This window comes from Zea mays, chromosome 7 (genome assembly GCF_902167145.1).
Source record: "Zea mays cultivar B73 chromosome 7, Zm-B73-REFERENCE-NAM-5.0, whole genome shotgun sequence".
Lineage (NCBI taxonomy): Eukaryota > Viridiplantae > Streptophyta > Magnoliopsida > Poales > Poaceae > Zea > Zea mays.
Genome location: NC_050102.1, coordinates 81,522,692 through 81,547,013, shown reverse-complemented (window position 1 = coordinate 81,547,013; position 24,322 = coordinate 81,522,692). Strand labels below are relative to the sequence as shown.

General features: G+C 47.5%; 1 protein-coding gene and 1 non-coding gene across 2 annotated transcripts; both read right to left on the bottom strand.

Annotated features, from left to right (window-relative positions):
• Positions 1-7,060: 7,060 nt before the first annotated feature.
• LOC103632507 (uncharacterized) lies at positions 7,061-10,377 on the bottom strand. Its single transcript, XR_002263640.3, has 2 exons — positions 9,693-10,377; positions 7,061-7,349 (listed from the first exon to the last, which is right to left on the bottom strand). It is a non-coding gene; the product is annotated as an uncharacterized protein (transcript).
• A 5,852-nt stretch (positions 10,378-16,229) lies between these two features.
• Positions 16,230-20,968, bottom strand: LOC103633952 (uncharacterized). The gene is made up of 3 exons (XM_008655606.1): positions 20,884-20,968; positions 16,740-16,999; positions 16,230-16,644 (listed from the first exon to the last, which is right to left on the bottom strand). Exons 1-3 carry the CDS (start codon positions 20,966-20,968, stop codon positions 16,339-16,341), a joined length of 651 nt encoding a protein of 216 aa, XP_008653828.1. The 3' UTR covers positions 16,230-16,338.
• Positions 20,969-24,322: the final 3,354 nt, after the last annotated feature.

Genomic DNA, 24,322 nt, shown 5'->3' with positions numbered 1-24,322 from the left:
TCGTTTATTTGAATTTCTTCGGAAAATTCAAATTTGAACTGCAGGTCACTCGAAACTTGGGAAACCGTGTATGCAAAAATGATATTCATGTTACTTAGCATAAGTTACGACCAATTTCAGAAGCGTACCGGAAACTTCGAGCAACATGCTCACTAAACATGGTCGTGAACTTGGCATCCACATATTTAAAAATTGTATAAAACACAAACAAAGTCAGAAAATCATGAAACTTGTCCATGTGTCATGATATCATATGTACAGGCTGTGATAAAATTTTTAGAATGTTTGGAGAAAGTTGTGAGACACTATATGTAGAAACCTAAGAGATCCACATTGAAACTCTATGATTTCATGTGTAGTTCTCTTAGTTTTCTACACATAGTGTCTCACAACTTTCTCCAAACATTCTCAATTTTTTATCACAGTCTCTACATATGATATCATGACACGTGGACAAGTTTCATGATTTTCTGACTTGGTTTGTGTTTTATACAAATTTTAAACAGCTGGATGGCAAGTTCACGGCCATGTTGAGTGAGCATGGTGCTCGAAGTTTCGATCCGCTCCTGAAATCGGTCGTAACTTGTGCTAAATAGGATAGGTATCATTTTTGCATGCACGGTTTCCCAAGTTTCGAGTGACTTGCAGTTCAAATCTGAATTTTCCGAATAAATTCAAATAAACGAACTAAATATACTAGCTATTGAAAACACTGTTTATAATTATCCCAAAATGGTACATGTAGGTCTACATAGTGTAGGAACATAACACAAAAAGTTTGGGAGACAAAATATAAAAAATAAAAATATACTTTGCCGAGTGTCCAGGCTTGGACACTCGGCAAAGGTGTCTTTGCCGAGTGCCATCCGTGTGACACTCGGCAAAGTATTTCTAAAAACCCTAAGTCAATTCTTTGCCGAGTGGTCTGTCAGTGGGCACTCGACAAAGACACCTTTGTCGAGTGTCTGTCAGTGGGCACTCGGCAAAGACACCTTTGCCGAGTGTCTGTCAGTGGGCACTCAGCAAAGCCTATTTTAAAATTTTTAAAAAATCTTTGCCGAGTGCCAGATCGCGGGCACTCGGCAAAGAAGTGAATGTTAACCGAGCGCCAGTTCTCCTTCTCTCTCACTCACACACTCACTCGCCACTGCCGCGCGCCGCCGCCGCCGCTTCTCCCCTCCACCACCGCGCGCCGCCGTCGACCTTGCGCGCCACCGCCGCAGCCCGCGCCCGCGCGCGCCCCCACCTCTGTCCGCGCCCCAGCTGTCACCCACGCACGCCCCCGCCCCCGAGCGCCCCAACGCCGCCCGAGGCCCCGCCGTCGCCCGCGCGCGCCCGCCACACCGTGCGCCGCCGAAACCCACGCCGTCTGAGGCCCCACCGTTGCCCTGCCCCGTGCCCCGCCACACCGTGCGCCGCCGCCACCCACGCGCGCCGCCGCTCGCTCACGCACGCCGTCACCGCTGCTCGCGAACGTCGCGCCATCTCCGTCAATCACCGTCGCTTCGGCCATCTCCGGACACCACGCCATCTTCCCCGGCTAAGGTATACATTTCTAATATATGCATATGGTTGGTACATAGGAAATTACATGTGATTGATTATATGTGGTTAAACGTAGTTTGCATGTGATTGGTCTATAGGAAATTAAATTTCTAATATATGCGTATGATTGGTCTATAGGAAATTACATTTCTAATATATGTGTATGTGGTTATGGTTATATGTGATTGCCGGCCATCGTGCCGTTGAATTATGTGTGGATGTCAGCCATCGTGCTGATAGTTTTATTTGCAGGATTTCGAAACCTCCCCGTGCAGGGGAGGTGCTGCCGAAATTTTCTGTTGCTAGGCTTCTGTTAGAGGATGGAGGACCGTGAGTGGATGTACACGGGCCGTAGAGGAAGGAACGATGTCACCACTGAATGGATTAGAAAGACCGATGATTTCGTGAAACGGGCATATGGCGAAGCTGCTAAAGGAGCGAGTCTAGTCCCATGCCCGTGCAGCAAATGTGACAACCGGAAAAGAAAACCAAAGAAGGCCATGGTAGAACATATTTGGAAGAATGGATTTACACCGGGCTATACTCGGTGGATATTTCATGGTGAAGCGCATCGTACGAGAGAGGAGGTGTTGAGACAACGTGTCGAGGATTATGACGCGGATGCGGGGGTAGCGGATATGTTGAACGACTATCAGGAGGCACAGTACACGGGAGGATGTATGGATGATGAGCCAGAGCCGACTGCAAAGGCGTTCTACGACATGTTCGACGTGGCACAGAAGCCCCTTCACGGCCAGACAAAGGTTTCTCAACTGGATGCCATTGGGCGTGTAATGGCGTTCAAGTCGCAGTACAGCATGAGTAGAGACGCATTCGATGGCTTGTTGACGGTTATTGGGAGTCTGCTTCCGGATGATCACGTTATGCCAAAGAGCATGTACGAGGCACAGAAACTACTTCGTGCACTCAAGATGACGTTTGAGCAGATTCATGCTTGTCCGAAGGGCTGCGTGCTATTTAGGAAAGAATACGCGGAGGCAAAGTACTGTCCCAAGTGTAATTCGTCTAGGTTTATGGAGGTAGACTCTGGTGATGGACAGAAGAGGCAGCTCGACATCCCCTTGACAATCCTACGACACCTTCCGTTCATACCGAGGATCCAGCGTCTTTACATGACAGAGGAATCTGTGAAACAGATGACATGGCACAAAAAAGGAAAACGACACAATCCTGACAAGATGGTGCACGCATCAGATGGTGAAGCATGGAAACACTTTGATGACATTCACCGTGAGAAAGCCGAAGAGGCTCGTAATGTACGTGTTGCATTGGCCACAGATGGGTTCAATCCCTATGGAATGAGCGATGCCCCGTACACATGTTGGCCCGTGTTTGTTATCCCAATCAATCTCCCCCCTGGTGTGTGCTTTCAAAGGCAGAATATATTTGTGTCGTTGATAATTCCTGGACACCCGAGGAACAAAATGGGCGTGTACATGGAGCCTTTGATCGATGAATTGGTACGTGCCTGGGAGGAAGGGGTATGGACGTATGACCGAGCTACGAAGACAAACTTCAGAATGCATGTTTGGTACCAGTATTCCATGCATGACTTACCGGCGTATGGGCTATTCTGTGCCTGGTGTGTTCACGGTAAGTTCCCATGCCCAGTTTGCAAGGAAGCTCTTAGGTTCATTTGGTTGAAAAAGGGTGGCAAATATTCGTCCTTCGATAAACATCGACAATTTCTTCCTGCTGACCATCCATTCTGCCTAGACATCAAGAACTTTACGAAAGGTGTCATAGTGACAGACCGCCCACCTGCAACGATGACTGGTGCCGAAATTCGTCAACAGATAGATGGGCTCGTGGCCAATACAGAAGGTGGTTTTGTGGGATATGGTGAGCAGCATCTGTGGACACATAAGTCTGGCTTGACTCGGCTCCCCTATTATGACGACCTGCTCCTTCCACACAACATTGACGTGATGCACACTGAAAAGAATGTTGTCAAGGCACTGTGGGCAACAATTATGGACATTCCTGATAAGTCAAAGGATAATGTGAAGGCAAGAGTGGATCTGGCAGCGTTATGTGATAGACCAAAACTAGAGATGAAGCCGCCAAGTGGCGGAAAGACGTGGAGAAGGCCTAAGGCCGATTTCGTCCTAAGCAGGGCCCAGAGGAAGGAAGTACTTCAGTGGATCAAGATGTTGATGTTCTCTGATGGGTATGCAGCTAACCTGAGTAGGGGGGTGAACTTATCTACTATGCGAGTCTTAGGGATGAAGAGTCATGACTTCCACATATGGATTGAACGGATTCTTCCTGCGATGGTTCGAGGCTATGTCCCTGAGCATGTCTGGCTAGCTCTTTCAGAGTTGAGCTATTTCTTTCGTCAGCTTTGTGCAAAAGAGTTATCTCGGACCGTGGTTGCAGACTTGGAAAGATTGGCCCCCCGTGTTACTGTGTAAGCTTGAGAAGATATTTCCACCCGGCTTCAATCCAATGCAGCATTTGATTCTTCATCTCCCCTATGAGGCACGAATGGGGGGCCCCGTGCAGGGACGTTGGTGCTATCCAATCGAGAGATGTCTAAAGACTATTCAAAAGAAATGTAGAAATAAATGCAAAATCGAGGCTTCCATTGCAGAGGCATACATTCTAGAGGTCTCAAACTTCACAACAACTTATTATGGTGACAAACTGCCGAGCGTGCATAATCCACCCCCTCGTTACAATGATGGCGACAATGAATCGAACCTTAGCATATTTCGAGGCCAACTCGGAAGCGCAAGTGGCTCGACCACCAAGACCCTGACACATGAAGAGTGGCGGCATATCATGCTATACGTATTGACCAACCTTGAAGAGGTGACGCCATACATGGAACAATTTCTTCATGAATTCTGGCGTCGATCAAGGGACCCCACTCCACAGGAATATGACGCTCTTCTTAGAAAGGGTGCGAGAAATGGGTTGCCCGATTTCATTTCCTGGTTCAAACGTAAGGTACGTGCTTAGTTTGTAAAAGAGATACGTCTTTGAACTCAATTTAGCGTCTTTTAACTTGCGAATACTTCCAGGGCCAAAGAGATCCGTCTATGAGTGCCGAGTTGAGACAAGTAGCCAACGACTTTGCTTATAGGGTCAAGAAATATTCTGGGTATGATGTCAATGGATACCATTTTCGCACAACACACTACGACAAAAGTCGGCCCAATCGGAAAACAACGTGTTCTGGAGTCTTTACGCTGGGCCTTGACAATGTCGATTATTTTGGACGAATCGAAGAAATATATGAGCTCAATTTTTATGGTTCCAAACCTCTTACTCCAGTGATATTCAAATGTCATTGGTTTGACCCTCAAGTGACGAGACGGACACATTCTAATCTTGGGATAGTCGAAATTCGACAAGATTCCACCTTAGCAGGAGACGATGTCTATATCGTGGCCCAACAGGCCACACAAGTGTATTATCTCCCATATGCGTGTCAAACGAAAGAACATCTTAAGGGTTGGGATGTTGTGTATAAGGTATCGCCGCATGGGAGGTTACCTGTTCCTAACGATGAAGATTACAACTTAGACTCGGACACATATGATGGAGAGTTCTTCCAAGAAGATGGGCTAGAAGGGCGATTTGAGATAGACTTAACTGAAGCTATCGGAATGGACGTAGATATTGAAATGGTTGTTGATGAGGAGGATGATGAGGTGCAAAACGATAATGACTTAGTAATCCTTGAAGGCAATGACATTAATGACGAGGTTGCGTCTTCCGATGGTGTTGAGATTGAAATGCTTGATAGTGTTGATGAGAGTTATGATCCGGCTAACCCCGACACATATGAAGATTATTTTTAATCGATGTAATGCTATATGACTTTTTATTTCGCACCTATTTTTAAATACATCTTTTTATATGTGCTTATTTGTTTACTCTTAATTGCAGGTTGTTGGACAAATATGGTGGGCGGTTTCCTGAGGAGGAGGAGGGGGAGGAGGAGTAGGACGGCGGACGATGCAGAGCAGGCAGCGCAGCAGGACGAGGCAGAGCAGGCAGCGCAGCAGCAGGCGGCGCCTCAGGACGACGACGACCAACAGCAGGACAACGACGACCAGCAGCAGGACGCCTCAGGTTCAGGCGGCTCTAGTTCGAGGAGCATCTACCTACGAGGCCCCGCGAGTCTCCCGCCGCGTCCCATACTTCGGGACAGACGGCCACTGATTCAGCCGGAAGGGGAGAGGTATGTAACTTTATGTTCTTCATTCTTGTTCATATTATGTGTTCGAAATCATAATATAAACTAATACTTTTTATTTATCACTTGGACAGGTTTTGGACGGTTTTGGATTATGCTGGGGGTCATCGTCGCCCCCCAATAACATCCTCGGCCTGCTGTGCAGGGAACACTTCCCTGGACTTGTGGAGTACGCCGGAGTGATGGGCCCAGCCTTCACCTTCGACCACTACGTCGTCGCCCCCGATGCAATAGACCGGGACGGCAGGGAATTCAATAACAAGGCGGAGCGGGTGAAGCAAGAGTTGTGGGTAAGTCTTAGTATAATGTAAAATATGGCGCATTCGTTGCAAATTCTTGAAATAATGTATGGATACATCGTTTTTGTATGCAGGATTTCTTCAGATGCGATGTTGGATACGAGGCTAGGGCGGATGTGGTGGCCACCACGAGCTGTAAGAAGCTCGTCGTGGACATGCACTATGAGGCTCGCATCCAGGCCATCATCACCTACCACGCTCCGTCCTTGGGGAGAAGGTGACCAAACCTCAAGCCCAAACCATGTCGTTGACCAGGGAGCAGTACCTGCAGGTAAAGTCATGCATGTTTGGTACCAGTACTCCATGCATGAATTTTATTTTATCTTCTGATATGCACTTTACGTGTTTACTTTGTAGATGATTCCACATTGGTGCGCCGCACATCCTCTGTGCTGGGAGCAGATGGTGGATAGGTGGTGTTCGGCTGAGTGGGACGAGGTGCACACAGCTAGCCGGGAACGGCGTTTGATGATGCAAGGCCCCTCCCACCACCAAGGCAGCCGGAGCCTGGGCCAATATGCCGAAGCATGGGTACGCCACCTTTTTTATTTAGATATATAGCACTAAGTTAGATATTATTTCTAACTATCTCGTTGGTTTTCGTTGCAGTCGGCGTCACATGGTGGCAGGCCTTGCTCCACCTTCTCGGCCTATGCTATGGCCCATAAGGGTAAGACGATGTCCGACGTCACCTACAACCCGGATGACGGGCCCGAGGCCTACACCAACCCCGCCGTCTACAGCTGCCTCCATGACTACACCGCCATGGCGCAGGAGGTCCATGGCCCAGACTATGATCCGAGCACCGAGCCGATCGACCCCGATGTGCTCATGAGGGTCGGAGGAGGCAAGAGACATGGGCGATACTGGATTGCCGACGGGGCAATCGACTCGTCCTCCACTCCCACTCTGTCTCAGGTGAGAGCAAGGAGCACGGGCTCGAGTCCAGCCATACGACCTCGGCACGACAGCTCACAGCATCGCATACAGCAACTCGAGATTAGTGCTTCTGTAACTCGTCCTTCCTTGAGTTATATACCTACTCTTTGAGTTACTATAACGTTGGCTTGTAATATTACAGACCCAACTAGAAGAAGAGAGGAGGGAACGTCACGAGATGGAGGCGAGGATGATGGTAGAGCGGGAGGCGGAGCGCCGGGCAGATCATCAGAGGATGGCGGAGATGTTCCAGTACATGCAGAGCCTTGGCGCCGCACAGGGCATCGCTCCGCCACCTCCATTGTTCCCTCCAGTTGACCCTGCTATCTTCCACACTCCTGTGAGTATCAAAATTGTAGTTAGATGTTTGTAATGCATCTGGTATAACACATGCAATCTCTTCTCTGTGCAGGGTCAATCTAGGCGGCATCCAACAACCCTCCGGAAGGGTTCAGCCCAACGCAGCCCCGGTCAAACCGCCCACCTCCATGAGTGTTGTGTTTTCATTGTTTTAGACTTCAGAACTTATGTATAATACTTATGTCTGTGTTTGATACTTATGTGAGAGCTTGCGACGTTTAAGACTTATGTTTGTGTTTAATACTTGTGTTGAACACTTATGTTTGTGATGGATATTTATGTTTGTGGTGACGGTTTTATGTTTGTGTTGGCTATTTATGTCTGTGATGATATCTGTGATGTATATATGTGATATATATGTGATATATTCTGTTTGTGTGGATGGAATACAAAAAACAAATAAAAAAGGTATATACTGGTCACTTTGCCGAGTGTAACACTCGGCAAAGAGGCGCTTTGCCGAGTGTCAGGGTCATAACACTCGGCAAAGAGCACAGACCTGGGCACCGGCTTAGGTTCTTTGCCGAGTGTTATGTCGATGGCACTCGGCAAATAGGTCGGCTTTGCCGAGTGCCGCACAGAACACTCAGCAAAGAGCCTGACATGGGGACCCTCCCTGGCGGGTTCTTTGCCGAGTGTCCCAATTGGCACTCGGCAAAGATGGATTCTTTGCCGAGTGCTGCCTGGAAGACACTCGGCAAAGATAACTTCTTTGCCGAGTGTCACTAGGGACACTCGGCAAAGCCACCGTCTCCGTCACCCGGCGCCGTAACGGCCGCTTTTCTTTACCGAGTGCTCTCTGGCACTCGGCAAAGAGGTTTGCCGAGTGCCCGAGAAAAAACACTCGGCAAAGAAGGCTTTGCCGATGCACTGTTTGCCGAGCCTTCTTTGCCGAGTGTAACACTCGGCAAAGCCTTTGCCGAGTGTTTTTAAGGCTTCGCCGAGTGCTTCAGGCACTCGGCAAAGCGATTGATTCCCGTAGTGATACTTTATAAAACAAGACATGAGCTTAAAAATATCTTAATTAAAACATACAAATATTAGGTTCACCAAATTATTCTTTTATAAAACGTCATATGTGATATGTCTAAGATTAAGGGTTTATAAGATGAGAAAATACGTTCTAACAATATTAAACCTTGTTATTAGACATTTATTTAGCAGTTTTTTTATGAAAAGCATGACATAGATTTTAGGTGGAAAGATAATTCAAACAAATAATTATCTTTGCTTTTATTAAGAAAACACATGGCAAATCATTTTATTAACAAATCTGCATTCAAAATAATGTAACTACTAATTAATATATTTTAACATTTTTAGAAAATACACTATGGCATATCTTATATTGAAAAGCATATAATGTAATTATATAACTAAATTAAGTTTCATGATAGAAGATAATTAAATAAATAAGTGTCTTATATTATTATGGAAAGCATATGGTCTACCTTTTCTTTTAAGCGTTAGAAAAACTAAAATAATAACTATATTAAGCATTATTAAATTACATAATGAAAACATGGAAACTACCACAAATATAATATTTTGATACGATTAGCACATAATTATGAAACTAACAAAACTATTTCTAATTTATTTGGGTTCCAAATGTACATTTTATAATAAATTGTAACATGGATCCACATCTACACATTAATTAAGGTAGACTATGAGGGGTAACTGGTAAATTTATATTTTTGTGTACATATATCATCATAAACAACTATCTTTTTTTGTTAAAAAACATTAAGGCTATAATTCTTTTTAATTATTATGGAAAGCATATGGTCTACCTTTTCTTTTAAGCGTTAGAAAAACTAAAATAATAACTATATTAAGCATTATTAAATTACATAATGAAAACATGGAAACTAGCACAAATATAATATTTTGATACGATTAGCACATAATTATGAAACTAACAAAACTATTTCTAATTTATTTGGGTTCCAAATTTACATTTTATTATAAATTGTAACATGGATCCACATCTACACATAAATAAAGGTAGACTATGAGGGGTAACTGATAAATTTATATTTTGTGTACATATATCATCATAAACAACTATCTTTTTTTGTTACAAAAACATTAAGGCTATAATTCTTTTTAATTTCTTATTTAGAAAACTATACGCAGATTAATTATATCCCACATAATTAAAATTACGAAAACATGTAATTTGTTGCAAGCGCTACTTACGAAACTAGCAACACCAGAACTCAATTGTTTGAACTCTAATTAACCATTTTTTTACAAACTGAAAAATATCGTAGAGCTAAAATATGTTTAACTAAAGACGTGAAAATAAATCGGACCTTTCGCGGCGAGAAGGGAGCACCGAAGAGGTGCCCGGAACGACGATGGCGACGACTCCGGCTACGACACACGACGGCGTAGCAAGCGAGCAGTAACTGGCGACAAGGTACGGCAACGATGGCGGGTTTGATGGCACTGGCGAGGGAGACTGGCGCAGCGCAGGGAGCTTCGGACAGGGACTCTCGGTGTCGTGGGACACGGTGAAGGAGATCTCGGCAGCATGGAACACGGTGGTGAAGCGGCATAGCGAGCGGCGTAGCACCAGCACCACAAGCAGCTGCAGCACAAGAACAACGTCGAGACCATCAGGGAAATAGTGATACTAGCGACGAAGCTTCGACGTGGAGAATGGACACCGAGGCAGTCTTTGACATCGGCGGCGGCGAGCAGCAAGGAGGCTGTGCGAGTAGAGAACTTGTTGGGGGCGCATCCGACATGGTACCGGACGTGGCTGTTCGACTGGCAGCTGGCGCGGAACGAACCAAGATGAGCAGCAGCGGTCAGGGAGAGGCAACCAGAACTTGAAAGGCAGCAAGGGACACCGCGTCGGATTTATAGGCCAAGCAGAGAGCGCAGGGAGATGAGGAGGCTCTTGTCGACGAGCAGTAACGCAGTCATCATTGGCGTCACTACAGTGGTAGAAACGTCTGTTTGAATGGAGCACGAGCAGGGAGGAGTAACAGACGCCGTGATGGGAGTAATGGAGAAGAAACAATCGTCATTAATGGATTGAATGGAGCACGAGCAGGGAGGAGTAACGGACAAGAGCGAGTGTGGCGTTTTATAGCCAGGGAAAGAGGCAATTACGTACGCCAAATTGATGCGTCCATTGAATTTGATGGAGGAATTGAATCACCATTGATGGCGCTTAAGCACCGTACGCGCACACCAGCAAGGGGAGAAGAAATGGCTAGATTCAAGTGGGGAGATGAAGGGGAGAGGCCGTCTATGGCAGTTAATGGCGGGGAGGGGACGGGCGGCACGCTCGGCTGAAGGGGCGCTCGGCGTAGAATCAGACGATGGCGGCTTCGGTATATGCTGCGTCCAATACTCCATCTAGGGAAGAACAAACGAGTAGCATGAAGAGGATAGTACTTACAGCTGGGGTCCATGTGTAAGTGAACAGAAAGAGTAATAGAGAATGACGAGTGGGCCCGAGAGTGATGAGGGGAGCGGATAAGCAGCTGAGCACTTGCTTGGCCGCTCAGATGGGATGTTTTTTAGTTATTTCTTTTCTTTATAATTTATATATATATCCAATAAATTAAAATAAATACAAAATAAAATATCTATTTGCCAAATAATCATTTGGGGTAAATTTTTATTTATTAAATAAAATGGGTTTCACACGAAGAGATAGATCAAATAAAATTTTTTTGACACTACTTACAAACGACATTATTAATATATCAAAAATGCATATTAAAAAAATTAGCAACTCATTATATATTTTTTAAAATAAGATTTTCACACCAACATAAATCCAAAAATTGGATACATCAAACAAAATTTAAGCCTCGGCATGAATGCATCAAGCACTTGATAAGATTTTACTACTTAAGAAATTGTTTAATTTTCTTATATCACCATTTCATTATTTTAGAAACAAAAATTATTCTTATTTTCTATTAAAAACTAATAAATTAACTGGTTTGTCTTTAGGTGATGGATTTAGGGTGTTACAAAATCTACCCCTCTTAAAAGAATCTCGTCCTCGAGATTAAGGAAGGCTAGCACGAAAGTAAAGGAGATACATGGTTATTTGTAGGTTCTTAGTTCTCATTGAACTCTTCTAATATCAAGGAGCTTCCTGTCTTCTTTGCTCCGCAATGACTACAAATCAAGCGATCTTCATCATCGTTCTTATAACTGGTTGGTCTTCTGGATTATTGTTTGGGTCTTGCTTCACCGTCTTCTTCTTTAGTTGGTCTAGACGCTTCTTGGGGCATTCGTGAATAATATGTTCTTCATTTTTGCAGTAGTAGCAAGCACCTCTTGCTTTGAGTTCTTTGCGAGTCAACTTTGCTTGACCAACAGGTGATGAGGGATGATTGGGTGTCTGTATCTCATATAGCTGAGTCTGGCTTGATTCTTCTGTTTGGGTATCCATGTGTTTCGGGGCTTTTGCTTGTGGTTGAGGTGGACTACTCGTATATCCAAACATTTTTCTATTCCTTTTGTTGTTCTTCACGATGTTGATAGAAGTTTCTGTGCATTTTGGTTCATATCCCATGTCTGGAGACTGAGATAGCTTTATCTCGGGGTGTCCGGTAGTGAACGCTTCTCAGGACAGTTACGAAAGTAATGACCTTCACGTCCACATTGATAGCAAGACTTTCTTGAAGTTATTTCTTGACTTTTTCCATGTTTCCATTTTTGTTTCTTGGAACTGATGCGACGACGAGGCTGAAACTGTGTGTAGGTGATAGTTCATCCATCAATGTAACACTCATTTGCTTCTTTTTGGGGCTGGGCATCCTTGTGATGTTTCCTTTTTTTTGAAATACTTTGGAATTCATCAACTGACAGTGCATTAGGTATGAGAGAATCTGCTATTAGATGTTCTTGGGGGGACATCTGTCTGTTTATGCCAGAAAATAAAATCTGATTCTTCTGTTTTGTAGTTTCACTTTCGTTTGCATTGACTTGGCGACAAGGAATTCCATAGTACTCACAACAACAACATGTTCCAAGGTCACTTGTTTGTTGGTTTGGTTGTGCATCCTTTTGGGTTTTGAATGTCTGTTCATCAGCTATTTTATTTATAGTGTCGTTTTGACTTGCCAACACACCACATTCTTTGCACTTAGTGACATCACTTGTAGTTGACATTCCAAGGTCTGACATCTGTATGGGTATGGAAGAATGGAAGGGACTAAAGGGTTGAGCAAAGACAGATTATAGAGAGCAGAGAAAACCCATCTATCTAAGGTTTTACCTAGCTAACTGATGCCATTGTGGACAAAAGTCACACAATACACCAACAATCATTTCAAAGAAGCAAATCAAACATGAACACAAAGGACAATGAACTCAAGCATACGAGCACAACACAATCCAATTCTACTCATTCAACCAAAACAAAAGGTGAAACAAGGTTTGGAATAAGAAAGATATTATAACATCAAGGAGTTGGGTAAGAATTATCAAGGAGTTAGACAAGACATATTTGTCGGTGGCCAAAAGCGAAATAAGATAACCATTAACAATTAAAGTGAGGATAAATGATACAACCAAGGCAATGAAGTGAGTTAGGGAGAAAGCTTTATCAAGGAGACAAAATAGGTAATCATTATCAAGGAGTAGTGAGGCAAAGTTTTAATATATCAAGGTAGATATTGCGCAAGGGTGGCAATACAATGGCACGAAAGCAAAAGTATAAGAATTCAATAGGGATAAAGCATTATCAAGGAGAAAAGTAGAGAGGCAAAAGTTTAATATATCAAGGTAGATATTGTCCAAGGATGACAATACAATGGCAAGAAAACAAAAGTATAAGAAGTCAAGGGTTATATAGCAATATTAGAGATTAGAAAACCACTATGATATAATATCGCCCTTACCGAACTAGTCGAAAATCTTAATGCTAAAGAACAATCCTATCACCTTAGCCAAGAAGTCAAATAATAGATCCAGGGGATCCATAACAAAACTTTTTGCGGAGTGGGGATAAGATAGAGAATAGGGCATCGTCGATAGCTTCGAGAGGGTTTCTTCTGGCAAACTTCGCTTCAAGTTCCGCAATCCTAGCTTGATCATCTTGCAATGCTTCTCATTAGAACCTTATGATAGACGAAGAATCAGACAAGAAGGGTTGAAGATAAAAGAGACGAGTTTTTGTATAAAGTAAGTTTTTATGGAGACAATTAAGTCAAGTTTTGAATGACTGACTAGGCTTTTCATTTCTAACTAATCTAGCGACCTACGGTCACATTGCTCTGATACCACTTCTGTCACACCCGTTTCCAAGGGGCAGAGCCGGGTGCATAGCATATGTGTGCCATGATCTATTTCCACACATATGTTGACGTCACAAGTGTAATATATCAAAAGAACAATGCATAAAAGCGTAAAAAACGATTATATTAACATATTACACTTTGAATAGACATAATGTCTTAACCTTTATTCATCAAAGTACAGCGAAACAAGGACATCCATCCACAGGAAGATGACCGGGGGTATCACTAGACTAGCATCCATGGAGTCCAGCATCATAACTTCATCTGCAACTTCTGATCAAAATTAAGCAAGGGTGAGCTCACTTATGGTCAGGGCTCAGCAAGTAGGGGAAAAACTAATGCAAGTTAAACAAGGTGAGGCTAAGGTTGAGCAGTAAGCATTTTAGTTGGTCAACATTTTATTAACAACACTTGTCTTACTAATAAATGTGAATCCCAAGTATTCCCATTAAACAAAGGTATAAGAGTATATCAAAAACACTTAAGTGAAACCACTTAAGCAAACCATTGGTAGATCATCGGATCTCGATTTATTTTCATCTTCAAGTTCAATTATCATGTGAGGAGTCCAGGCTGCTCATAACCGTGAGCACGGCTGATATATCAGTTTTACACTCTGCAGAGGTGGTACAACTTTACCCACAAGTCGTGTGTCCCCTCTAGCCTGGGTCGGCCAAAACCCGTAAACACTTTCGAGGTGAGTGGCTAGGGATCCACTATGAGGCTTTCACAAAATACACTTAATACGAAGCAACCCGCTAAGGTTTCTAAAGACGATGGTGGTGGCCCCCTGGGTGAGGTACCTTAGCCAAGAATACGTCCCCATGTTAACGTGGGCTGCCAACACCTACCGCTCCCCCTCTGGCCCATATTTCAGGTAAGGTTGCCAGGCACTAAGCATATAAAGCTAATTACCAAAGCCAGAGTCATGATAGCACTCGTGGTTGCACTGTTTTCCCGGGTGGTCACTCCATGTTCCAATTAATATGCAATAGCATAGCTACGAAGGTAAACAACAATTCACCATACGTAAACTTACCATTTTGGAACATTAATATCATAAGCGGGAGTGACTGCATAAAGTTAAGTTGTAGCAATAGCATAACTACGAAGGTAAAGTATAATTCCTAGGTTTGAACAAGGAATAAGGTTGGAAAGGTTATCTAAATAGGTAACCCGTCAAATTATGCATATATATCCAAAAGAATAAACTTTATTAAATGTATTGTTTGGGATCAAACAGAGTATGCAGAGGGAGAAGTCCACTTGCCTTGCTTATAGAAAACTTGAGGTTCTTCCACGGATCTGAATAGATCTTGATTCTTAACTACTAGATCAACCACTGAATATCACACAAATAAACAAGAAGAACAAACACCACTCAATAACATACAACATTCACTATACGTAAAGCTAAAAGAAAGCCTAACGAAAAGAGCGTTCGTTTTTCAAAAACATTACACACACGGGTTATAATAAAAAGGTATTCTTTTCAAAAATATGTGATCTATACTTTATAAAACAAGACATGAGCTTAAAAATATCTTAATTAAAACATACAAATATTAGGTTCACCAAATTATTCTTTTATAAAACGTCATATGTGATATGTCTAAGATTAAGGGTTTATAAGATGAGAAAATACGTTATAACAATATTAAACCTTTTTAACCTTTTAGAAAAGATATAAGTTAATATCTATGGTCAATAAGTTATGAAACACATTAAACATTAATTTATGAAACATTAATAAATATATTCTAAAACATTTATTAATGAGAATCCAATGTATCTGTCTATGTGAAAAGATACTTAAACCAATAATCATCTTCAGGAAAACTTGTTATTAGACATTTATTTAGCAGTTTTTTATGAAAAGCATGTCATAGATTTTAGGTGGAAAGATAATTCAAACAAATAATTATCTTTGCTTTTATTAAGAAAACACATGGCAAATCATTTTATTAACAAATCTGCATTCAAAATAATGTAACTACTAATTAATCTATTTTAACATTTTTAGAAAATACACAATGGCATATCTTATATTGAAAAGCATATAATGTAATTATATAACTAAATTAAGTTTCATGATAGAAGATAATTAAATAAATAAGTGTCTTATATTATTATGGAAAGCATATGGTCTACCTTTTCTTTTAAGCGTTAGAAAAACTAAAATAATAACTATATTAAGCATTATTAAATTACATAATGAAAACATGGAAACTACCACAAATATAATATTTTGATACGATTAGCACACAATTATGAAACTAACAAAACTATTTCTAATTTATTTGGGTTCCAAATGTACATTTTATAATAAATTGTAACATGGATACATATCTACACATAAATAAAGGTAGACTATGAGGGGTAGCTAGTAAATTTATATTTTTGTGTACATATATCATCATAAACAACTATCTATTTTTGTTACAAAAACATTAAGGCTATAATTCTTTTTAATTTCTTATTTAGAAAACTATACACAGATTAATTATATCCCACATAATTAAAATTACGAAAACATGTAATTTGTTGCAAGCCCTACTTATGAAACTAGCAACATCAGAACCCAATTGTTTGAACTCTAATTAATCATTTTTTACAAACTGAAAAATATCGTAGAGCTAAAATATGTTTAACTGAAGACGTGAAAATAAATCGGACCTTTCTTCTATCTTCGGATCGTGGATAGAAACAGATCGCCGCAGCGAGAAGGGAGCACCGAAGAGGTGCCCAGAACGACGATGGCGACGACTCCGGCTACGACACACGACGGCGTAGCAGGCAAGCAGTAACTGGCGACAAGGTACGGCAACGATGGCGGGTTTGATGGCGCTGGCGAGGGAGACTGGCGCAGCGCATGGAGCTTCGGACAGGGACTCTCGGTGTCGCGGGACACGGTGAAGGAGATCTCGGTAGCATGGAACACGGTGGTGAAGCGGCATAGCGAGCGGCGCAGCACCAGCACCACAAGCAGCTGCAGCACAAGAACAACGTCGAGGCCATAAGGGAAATAGTGATACTAGCGACGAAGCTTCGACGTGGAGAATGGACACCGAGGCAGTCTTTGACATCGGCGGCGACGAGCAGCAAGGAGGTTGTGCGAGTAGAGAACTTGTTGGGGGCGCATCCGACATGGTACCGGACGTGGCTGTTCGACTGGCAGCTGGCGCGGAACGAACCAAGATGAGCATCAACGGTCAAAGAGAGGCAAACAGAGCTTGAAAGGCTGAGCAAGGGACACCGCGTCAGATTTATAGGCCAAGCAGAGAGCGCAGGGAGATGAGGAGGCGCCTGTCGAGGAGCAGTAGCGTCAGTCATTATTGGCGTCACTACAGTGGTAGAAACGGCCGTTTAAATGGAGCACGAGCAGGGAGGAGTAACGGACGCTGTGATGGGAGTAATGGAGAAGAAACAGTCGTCATTAATGGATTGAATGGAGCACGAGCAGGGAGGAGTTGAATCACCATTGATGGCGCTTAAGCACCATACGCGCACACCAGCAAGGGGAGAAGAAATGGCCGGATTCAAGTGGGGAGATGAAGGGGAGAGGCCGTCTATGGCAGTTAATGGCGGGGAGGGGACGGGCGGCACGCTCGGCTGAATGGGCGCTCGGCGTAGATTCAGACGATGGCGGCTTCGGCATATGCTGCGTCCAATACTCCATCCAGGGAAGAACAAACGAGTAGCATGAAGAGGATAGTACTTACAGCTGGGGTCCACGTGTAAGTGAACAGAAAGAGTAATAGAGAATGACGAGTGGGCCCGAGAGTGATGAGGGGGAGCGGATAAGCAGCTGAGCACTTGCTTGGCCGCTCAGATGGGATGTTTTTTTAGTTCTTTCCTTTCTTTATAATTTTTTTATATATCCAATAAATTAAAATAAATACAAAATAAAATATCTATTTGCCAAATAATCATTTGGGGTAAATTTTCATTTATTAAATAAAATGGGTTTCACACGAAGAGATAGATCAAATAATTTTTTTTGACACTACTTACAAACGACATTATTAATATATCAAAAATGCATATTAAAAAAATTAGCAACTCATTATATATTTGTTAAAATAAGATTTTCACACCAACATAAATCCAAAAATTGGATACATCAAACAAAATTTAAGCCTCGGCATGAATGCATCAAGCACTTGATAAGATTTTACTACTTAAGAAATTGTTTAATTTTCTTATATCACCTGTCAGCGTTTCGACCCCAGAGGGTCCCTGGACCGACGAGTAAAATTGTCGCTGCGTGTCCCAGCCTATATAGGTTGGCACGAGACGGAACACAAGGGGGAAAACACGGCTCGTGTTGTCCTGCGCCAGGGGGATGCGCTTGCAGTAGGGGTTACAAGCGTTCGCGAGGGAGAGAGAGTGAGCCTGTTCGTCAGCTCGTCCTCCCGCGCGACTCCCTCGCATGAAGGCCCTGGACCTTCCTTTTATAAATGCAAGGAGAGGGTCCAGGTGTACAATGGGGGTGTAGCTATGCGCTAACGTGTCCGGCAGAGAGGTGCCTGAGCGTTGTGTATATGTCAACGTGGCTGTCGGAGAGTTGCTAGAGCCCTGTGTACGCGTTATCGTGGCCGTCGGAGGAGCGCTTGAGCCCTGTAGAAGCACAGCTGTCGGGGCTGCTGGGACCTTGTTGACGTCTCCTTGCTTCCGTAGGGGGCTGAGAACCACCGTCGTCATGGACGTACGCGGGGAGCCATCATTACTTGCTACCGGGGCGAGCCTGGATGGGACGCCGGTCTTGTTCCCCCGTAGCCTGAGCTAGCTAGGGGTAGGGTAATGATGCATCCTCCGCGGCGCGGTCAGTCCGAGCCCAAGGTCGGGCGAGGCGGAGACTCCTCCTGAAGCCGAGGCCAGGGTCGGGCGAGGACGCGATTCCTCCCGAGGTCGAGGTAGAGGCCGAGCCCTGGGTCGGGCGAGGCGGAGACCACCTTCCAAGGCTGAGGTTGAGGCCGAGCCCTGGGGTCGGGCGAGGCGGATTCCTCCTTCCGAGGCCGAGGTTGAGGCCGAGCCCTGGGGTCGGGCGAGGCAGAGACCACCTTTCGAGGCCGAGGTTGAGGCCGAGCCCTGGGGTCGGGCGAGGCGGAGCTTCCTGTTGCGCCTGAGGCTAAACTTAGATGTTGTCAGCCTCACCTTGGCGGGTGGCACAGCAGTCGGAGAGGGGCGGGTGGCGCTGTTTTCCTGTCAGGTCGGTCAGTGGAAGGGCGAAATGACTGCGGTCACTTCGACCTTGCCGACTGAGGCACGTGTGTCAGGATAAGGTTTCAGGCGATCCTCGCATTGAATGCGCCTGCGATACGGTCGGTTGGTGAGGCGATTTGGCCAAGGTTGCTTCACTACGAAGCCTGCCCGAACTGGGCTTCGGGCGAGTCGAGGGTGCGCCCGTTGCTTGAAGAGGCCCTCAGGGCGAGGCGAGAATTCGTCTGGGATTACTGTTCCCACCCGAGGCTGGGCTCGGGCGGGGCGAGATCGCGTCCCTTGAGTGGACGAAGCCTTGACCTGAATCGTGCCCATCAGTCTCTGCAGCTTGTGCTGATGGTGGTTACCAGCCGTGTTTAGGAGTGTTGGGGGTACCCCTAATTATGGTACCCGACAGTAGCCCCCGAGCCTCAAAGGGAGTGTTGGTACTCGCTTGGAGGCTTTATCGCACTTTTTTGCAAGGGGACCGGCCTTTCTCGGTTACACTTTGTTCCGGTGGGTGCACGCGAGCGCACCCGCCGGGTGTAGCCCCCGAGGCCTCGGAGGAGTGGTTTGACTCCTCTGAGGTCTTAATGCCTTTCGTGATGCCTTGGCCGGCCTGGTTGTTCCCTCATGCGACCTGATCGTAGCCCGGGTGCATGGTCAGGTTCCGAGTTTTTAGGCTGGTTTGTTGACGCTGTCAACGGTTTGGCCGTAGCCGGGTTTTGCGAGAGCAGCCCCCGAGCCTCTGCACGGAGTGAGAGGGCGATCAAGGACTATCTCGACTTTTATTATACACCCCTTCATCGCCTTTCCGCAAGGAGGAAGGGGGGGAAAGCGCCATGTTGCCCTCGGAGGGCGCCGAACATGGTGTCTCCAGTGAGTTGCTAACGAGTAATCCGAGTGGACGCCCGTGCCCTGTTCGATAAGGGTCGGCTAGTGGCCCAGAGGCGCGCTCCAAAAGTACCTGCAGGTGATTTGCCGGACCCGGTCCCGTTCGATAGGGTTTGAGGGCTCGATGCCTCCCTCTGATGGGATTTCGTTACAAAATCGCTCCTGCTGGTCTCGAAAATGTCCTAGGGTACCTCGGGAGCGTAGCCTGAGCCTCGGCCATGTATCGGACGTACCCAGAGTCATCCCTCGCTCTGTGTGCTCTGAGGCGGCTGTCAAACCCTTCTGAGGGGCTATCCTTCGAACCCGTGATCAGTAGTGGGCGCGGAGCCTGAGTGCTCTGGGGCGGCTGTCGAACCCTTTCGAGGGGCCAGCCTTCGAACCCCTGATCAGTAATGAGCTTGAAGCCCGTGTGCTCTGGGGCGACCGTCGAACCCTTCCGAGGGGCCAGCCTTCGAACCCCTGATCAGTAATGAGCTTGAAGCCCGTGTGCTCTAGGGCGACCGTCGAACCCTTCCGAGGAGCCAGCCTTCGAACCCCTGATCAGTAGGAGGGCTTGGGGCCCGCTTCCTTCGCGGAGAAGGATCCCTTTCGAAATATCCCCTTTCCCGGTCCTTGTAGCAAGAGAGAGAAAGGGGAGGAGGAAAATGATATGAATTTAAATGGTGTGGCGCACCTTTTTTTGGCGCGGTCATTATGGCGGAGGTGAAACGACGCCCGCTTCGCCTGCCAAAGGCGTCGCTTGCCCTGCCGAGGAGTTAATGCGACGGGACAGGCGGTTCGCGGGGCGGCCGCGTGCGCGTGCCGTTCGAGGAACGGAACACGGGCGCGTCGTCTTCACGCCGTGGGAGAGGGCTCCCCTGCTGCTTCAGGAGGGGACGCGAGCCTGCAGGCGATTTGACCGCTGCTTCCGCTCGTCTGCTGCCGCCATTACTGCCGGTCCACTTTTGGCCATATCAATCGTCGCGCCTCCTGCCACGGCTGACTGACCCGTGATCGATGTGCTCGATTGGCACTGTTGGGCCATGCGCAAGGTTGCCTCGAGTCGCGGCACTGGTTCCGCAATCGAGAAGGCGCGACATTGGCGCAAGTGGCGGTGCAGTTTCTTGTACGTAGTAACCAGCGCACCGGTTACATGACGTGTGGGCCTGGGCCTCCATGCTGGATGCGATGAAGCCGAAGGAGTGCGCCTCCGCGGTGCGGTTGCACGCCACCTGCATGGCGGTCCACCCTTTCGACCGCCGGTTTCGGCGAGGATGGAGAAGTGCTTGTAACCGCGGGGTAGTTACACGCTCCGCGTGCGGCGGTTTGACTTCTTCCGTTTCGAGTCAGCTTGCATGACGTGTGGGACCCAGCCCCCGTGTCGTAGGGGGAGGACCCTGGAGCACGTTGGTGAAGACTTTGCCCGTGACGCTTGAGGATGCGAGTGGGGAGAGCCTCCTTTAAGAAGGGGTCGATCCCCCGGGCGGTAGCCATGCCTTCGCACTCCCCTCAAGCATCGCGCCCTTCCTCCTTCCGAGCCCCTGGATGGGGAGCACACGCGTTGCCTTCGTCTTGCTGTCGTTGGAGGAGCACGACCTCGCGGGGGTTGGCACCCTTCAGCCATCGCTCGGCTTCAAGGATTTTCATCAGGCAGCCCGGCTGCATTCCCTCACCAATGGTCACCCAGGATGGTGACCACCAGTTCGATGGTGGGGAGAAGCAAGCCGGGCTGCGGCCTCTGCCCCGCCCTCAGCTTCAAGGATCTTCATCATCCTTGCTGGGGAGGAGGGCGGGGCGAGCCGGGGTTCTACCTCCTGCATGGGCCGGCAGGCCGCCTCATCCTTCGGCATTCAGGGGAGAGGGCGCTCACCGGTCTTGCGGAGGGGGCGAATTTCGACAACGCGGGGTCGGTCGACCGCAAGCGTCGTCAGCTCCAGCGTGCCTGGCTCGCTGGCTCAGCTGGCTCTGTCGCGGCCCCCGACGCTGCCTCTTGCCGCTTGATCCGGGCATGGCCGTCCGCCCACCGTACACGCGGCTGTTGCGCCGTGCGCACCGAGGAACCGTCCAAGACGTCGCACGCCGCTAGGGCGGCGTTCATGTTCTTGGATAGTCTTGTCCTCACTCCGGCACGACGCCTCCGCACGGAGGTCGGTGCCTGCCCGTCCGCGAGGACTTGAGTGGGGATCTGCCGGTGCAGGTTGGGGTGGCCGCCATTCGTTGGCGTAGCGCCGGCGTGCAGGTGGCCACTGTCGTCGGTGCTGAGGTGGTGGTCACCAGAGGAGGTTTATCCGCCGACGAGACCATTGGCGCCACCCGCGGACAGACCTCCGGCTCTTTGGCTTTGATAGCTTGTCCTCGCCCCTCGAGTGGGGACGTGGGCGAGGGCCTTGTCACAACAGCGTCTGCCCTGAGGTCATCGCTGCTGCTGTTTAGCCGCCCGGAGCGGAGGTCGTTGTCGCTGCTGGTGCAGTGGTTGGCGGCGAGCCACCTGGAGTTTGTTGTTCCACAGGCCCTCTGGTGTGGAGGTAGTTCATACCCGCGGGAGTGGAACCAGAGTTACGTTTGTAATGGCACCTTGAGTACCGGTGTTTGTTCGTTGTGGCTGTCGAGGCCTGAACATCTGGGTATTTGGGCGTGAAGCCGTGCTTCTTCCTCATTTCGAGCACTAGGACTCGCCTGTCGGCTGGCTGAACCGCTTAACCAAGTGTGAGTTGCCTTGTGCGGAAGGTGACGAGTGAGGTATCCGTATCCCGGAGGCGTAGGAGTCCCTCGGCTCGGTCGGCCTTGCCACTTAAGGCCTCTCTTGCTCAGTTCTAGAACCTTCGGCCGCTCTGCGATGAGTTGGAGCCGGAGGCAGCGGTGTCGGCGTGGACAGAGGCGGAGTCGGCTCGAGAAGAGGCTTCGTCGGCCCGGGAGCACGTGGCTTCCCTGGCCGAGGAGGTGTAGCAGTGGCGGCTAGAGCTTGGCCAGGTCATCCGCGAGCGGGACCAACCCCGGAGTCACGCTGCCGAGGCCGTGAGCCGGGCTGAGGTCCTCGGGGGACAGCTGGCTGTGGCTACGGAGCGACCAGCCAAGGTGTCTGCTCGGATCAGGACCCTGGAGGAGACCCTGGCTGCGGTGGCCCAAGCGCGGTGCTGGCGTCCTCCTTCGAGGTGGAGATCCTTCTGCCCGAGTCGCCATCTGAGGTTGGGCCAGATTCCGCCGAAGGTGGAAACAACACCGAGGGTGCTGCTGCTCCCTCTATCGATGTCTGAACCTGCAGGAACAGTTTGTCTGTAGTATGCATATGCTGGTTGCGGCCGCCGAGGCCCAAACATCTTATTGTCGTGTTATAAAGCTGTGTTTCCTTTCCTCTTGTTTCGAGTATCAGGACTTGTTCGTCGATAGCAGAATCACTTATGCGAGCGAGAGTTACTTTTCGCGGAAGGTGATGAGTGAGGTATCCGTATCCCAGAGGCGTAGGAGTCCCTCGGCTCGGTCAGCCTTGCCGCTTACGTGTACTCTTACTCGTCCGCAGGATTCTGTTATCGATATAGTCGAGAAGGCACGAAAATCATTCTGGCAGAAAAGTTTTCGAGCGTTAGGACTTAGCAGAATCGCTTATCCGAGCATGAGTTGCTTATTGCGGAAGGTGATGAGTGAGGTATCCGTATCCCACAGGCGTAGGAGTCCCTCGGCTCGGTCGGCCTTGCCGCTTACGTGTACTCTTCGTCATTTTCAGGATCCCGCTATCGAAGCAGTCGAAAAGCACGAAAGACGTTCTGGCAGAAAGACTTTTTCCGAGGAAAATTTTGACGCAGAGGGGGTTCCCCCCTTCTAGCCCCCGAGGGAGGGTCGGGCTTCGCCGAGGCAAGGCTGACCCTTCCTTGATGGTTAGATTCTATTTGTGTATGTAAAGAGAACGAGGTATATGAACGACTTGAAACATCTTAAGGGTAAAAGCGACGTAGATGTTGGATGTTCCAAGCGTTGCTGTAGACCTCGCCTTGATCGTTGGCCAGCTTGTATGTCCCGGGCTTCAAAATCTTGGCGATGATGAACGGCCCTACCCAGGGAGGAGTAAGCTTGTGGCGCCCTCGGGCATCTTGCCGCAGCCGAAGTACCAAGTCTCCCACCTGGAAGCCTCGGGGCCGAACCCCTCGGGCGTGGTAGCGTCGCAGAGACTGCTGATACCGTGCCGAGTGTAGTAAGGCCACGTCCCGAGCCTCTTCCAGCTGGTCCAGTGAGTCTTCTCGGCTGGTCTGGTTGCTTTGGTCGTCGTACGCCTTTGTCCTCGGGGAACCGTATTCTAAGTCTGTGGGCAAGATAGCCTCGGCCCCATAGACTAGAAAGAACGGTGAGAAACTTGTGGCTCGGCTTGGTGTCGTCCTCAAACTCCAGACCACCGAGGGTAGTTCCTTCATCCACCGCTTGCCGAACTTGTTGAGGTCGTTGTAGATCCTCGGTTTATGTCCCTGCAGAAGCATACCGTTGGCACGCTCCACCTGCCCATTCGTCTTGGGGTGAGCCACGGCAGCCCAGTCCACATGGATGTGGTGGTCCTCGCAGAAGTGCAGGAACTTCTTCCCAGTGAACTGGGTGCCATTGTCGGT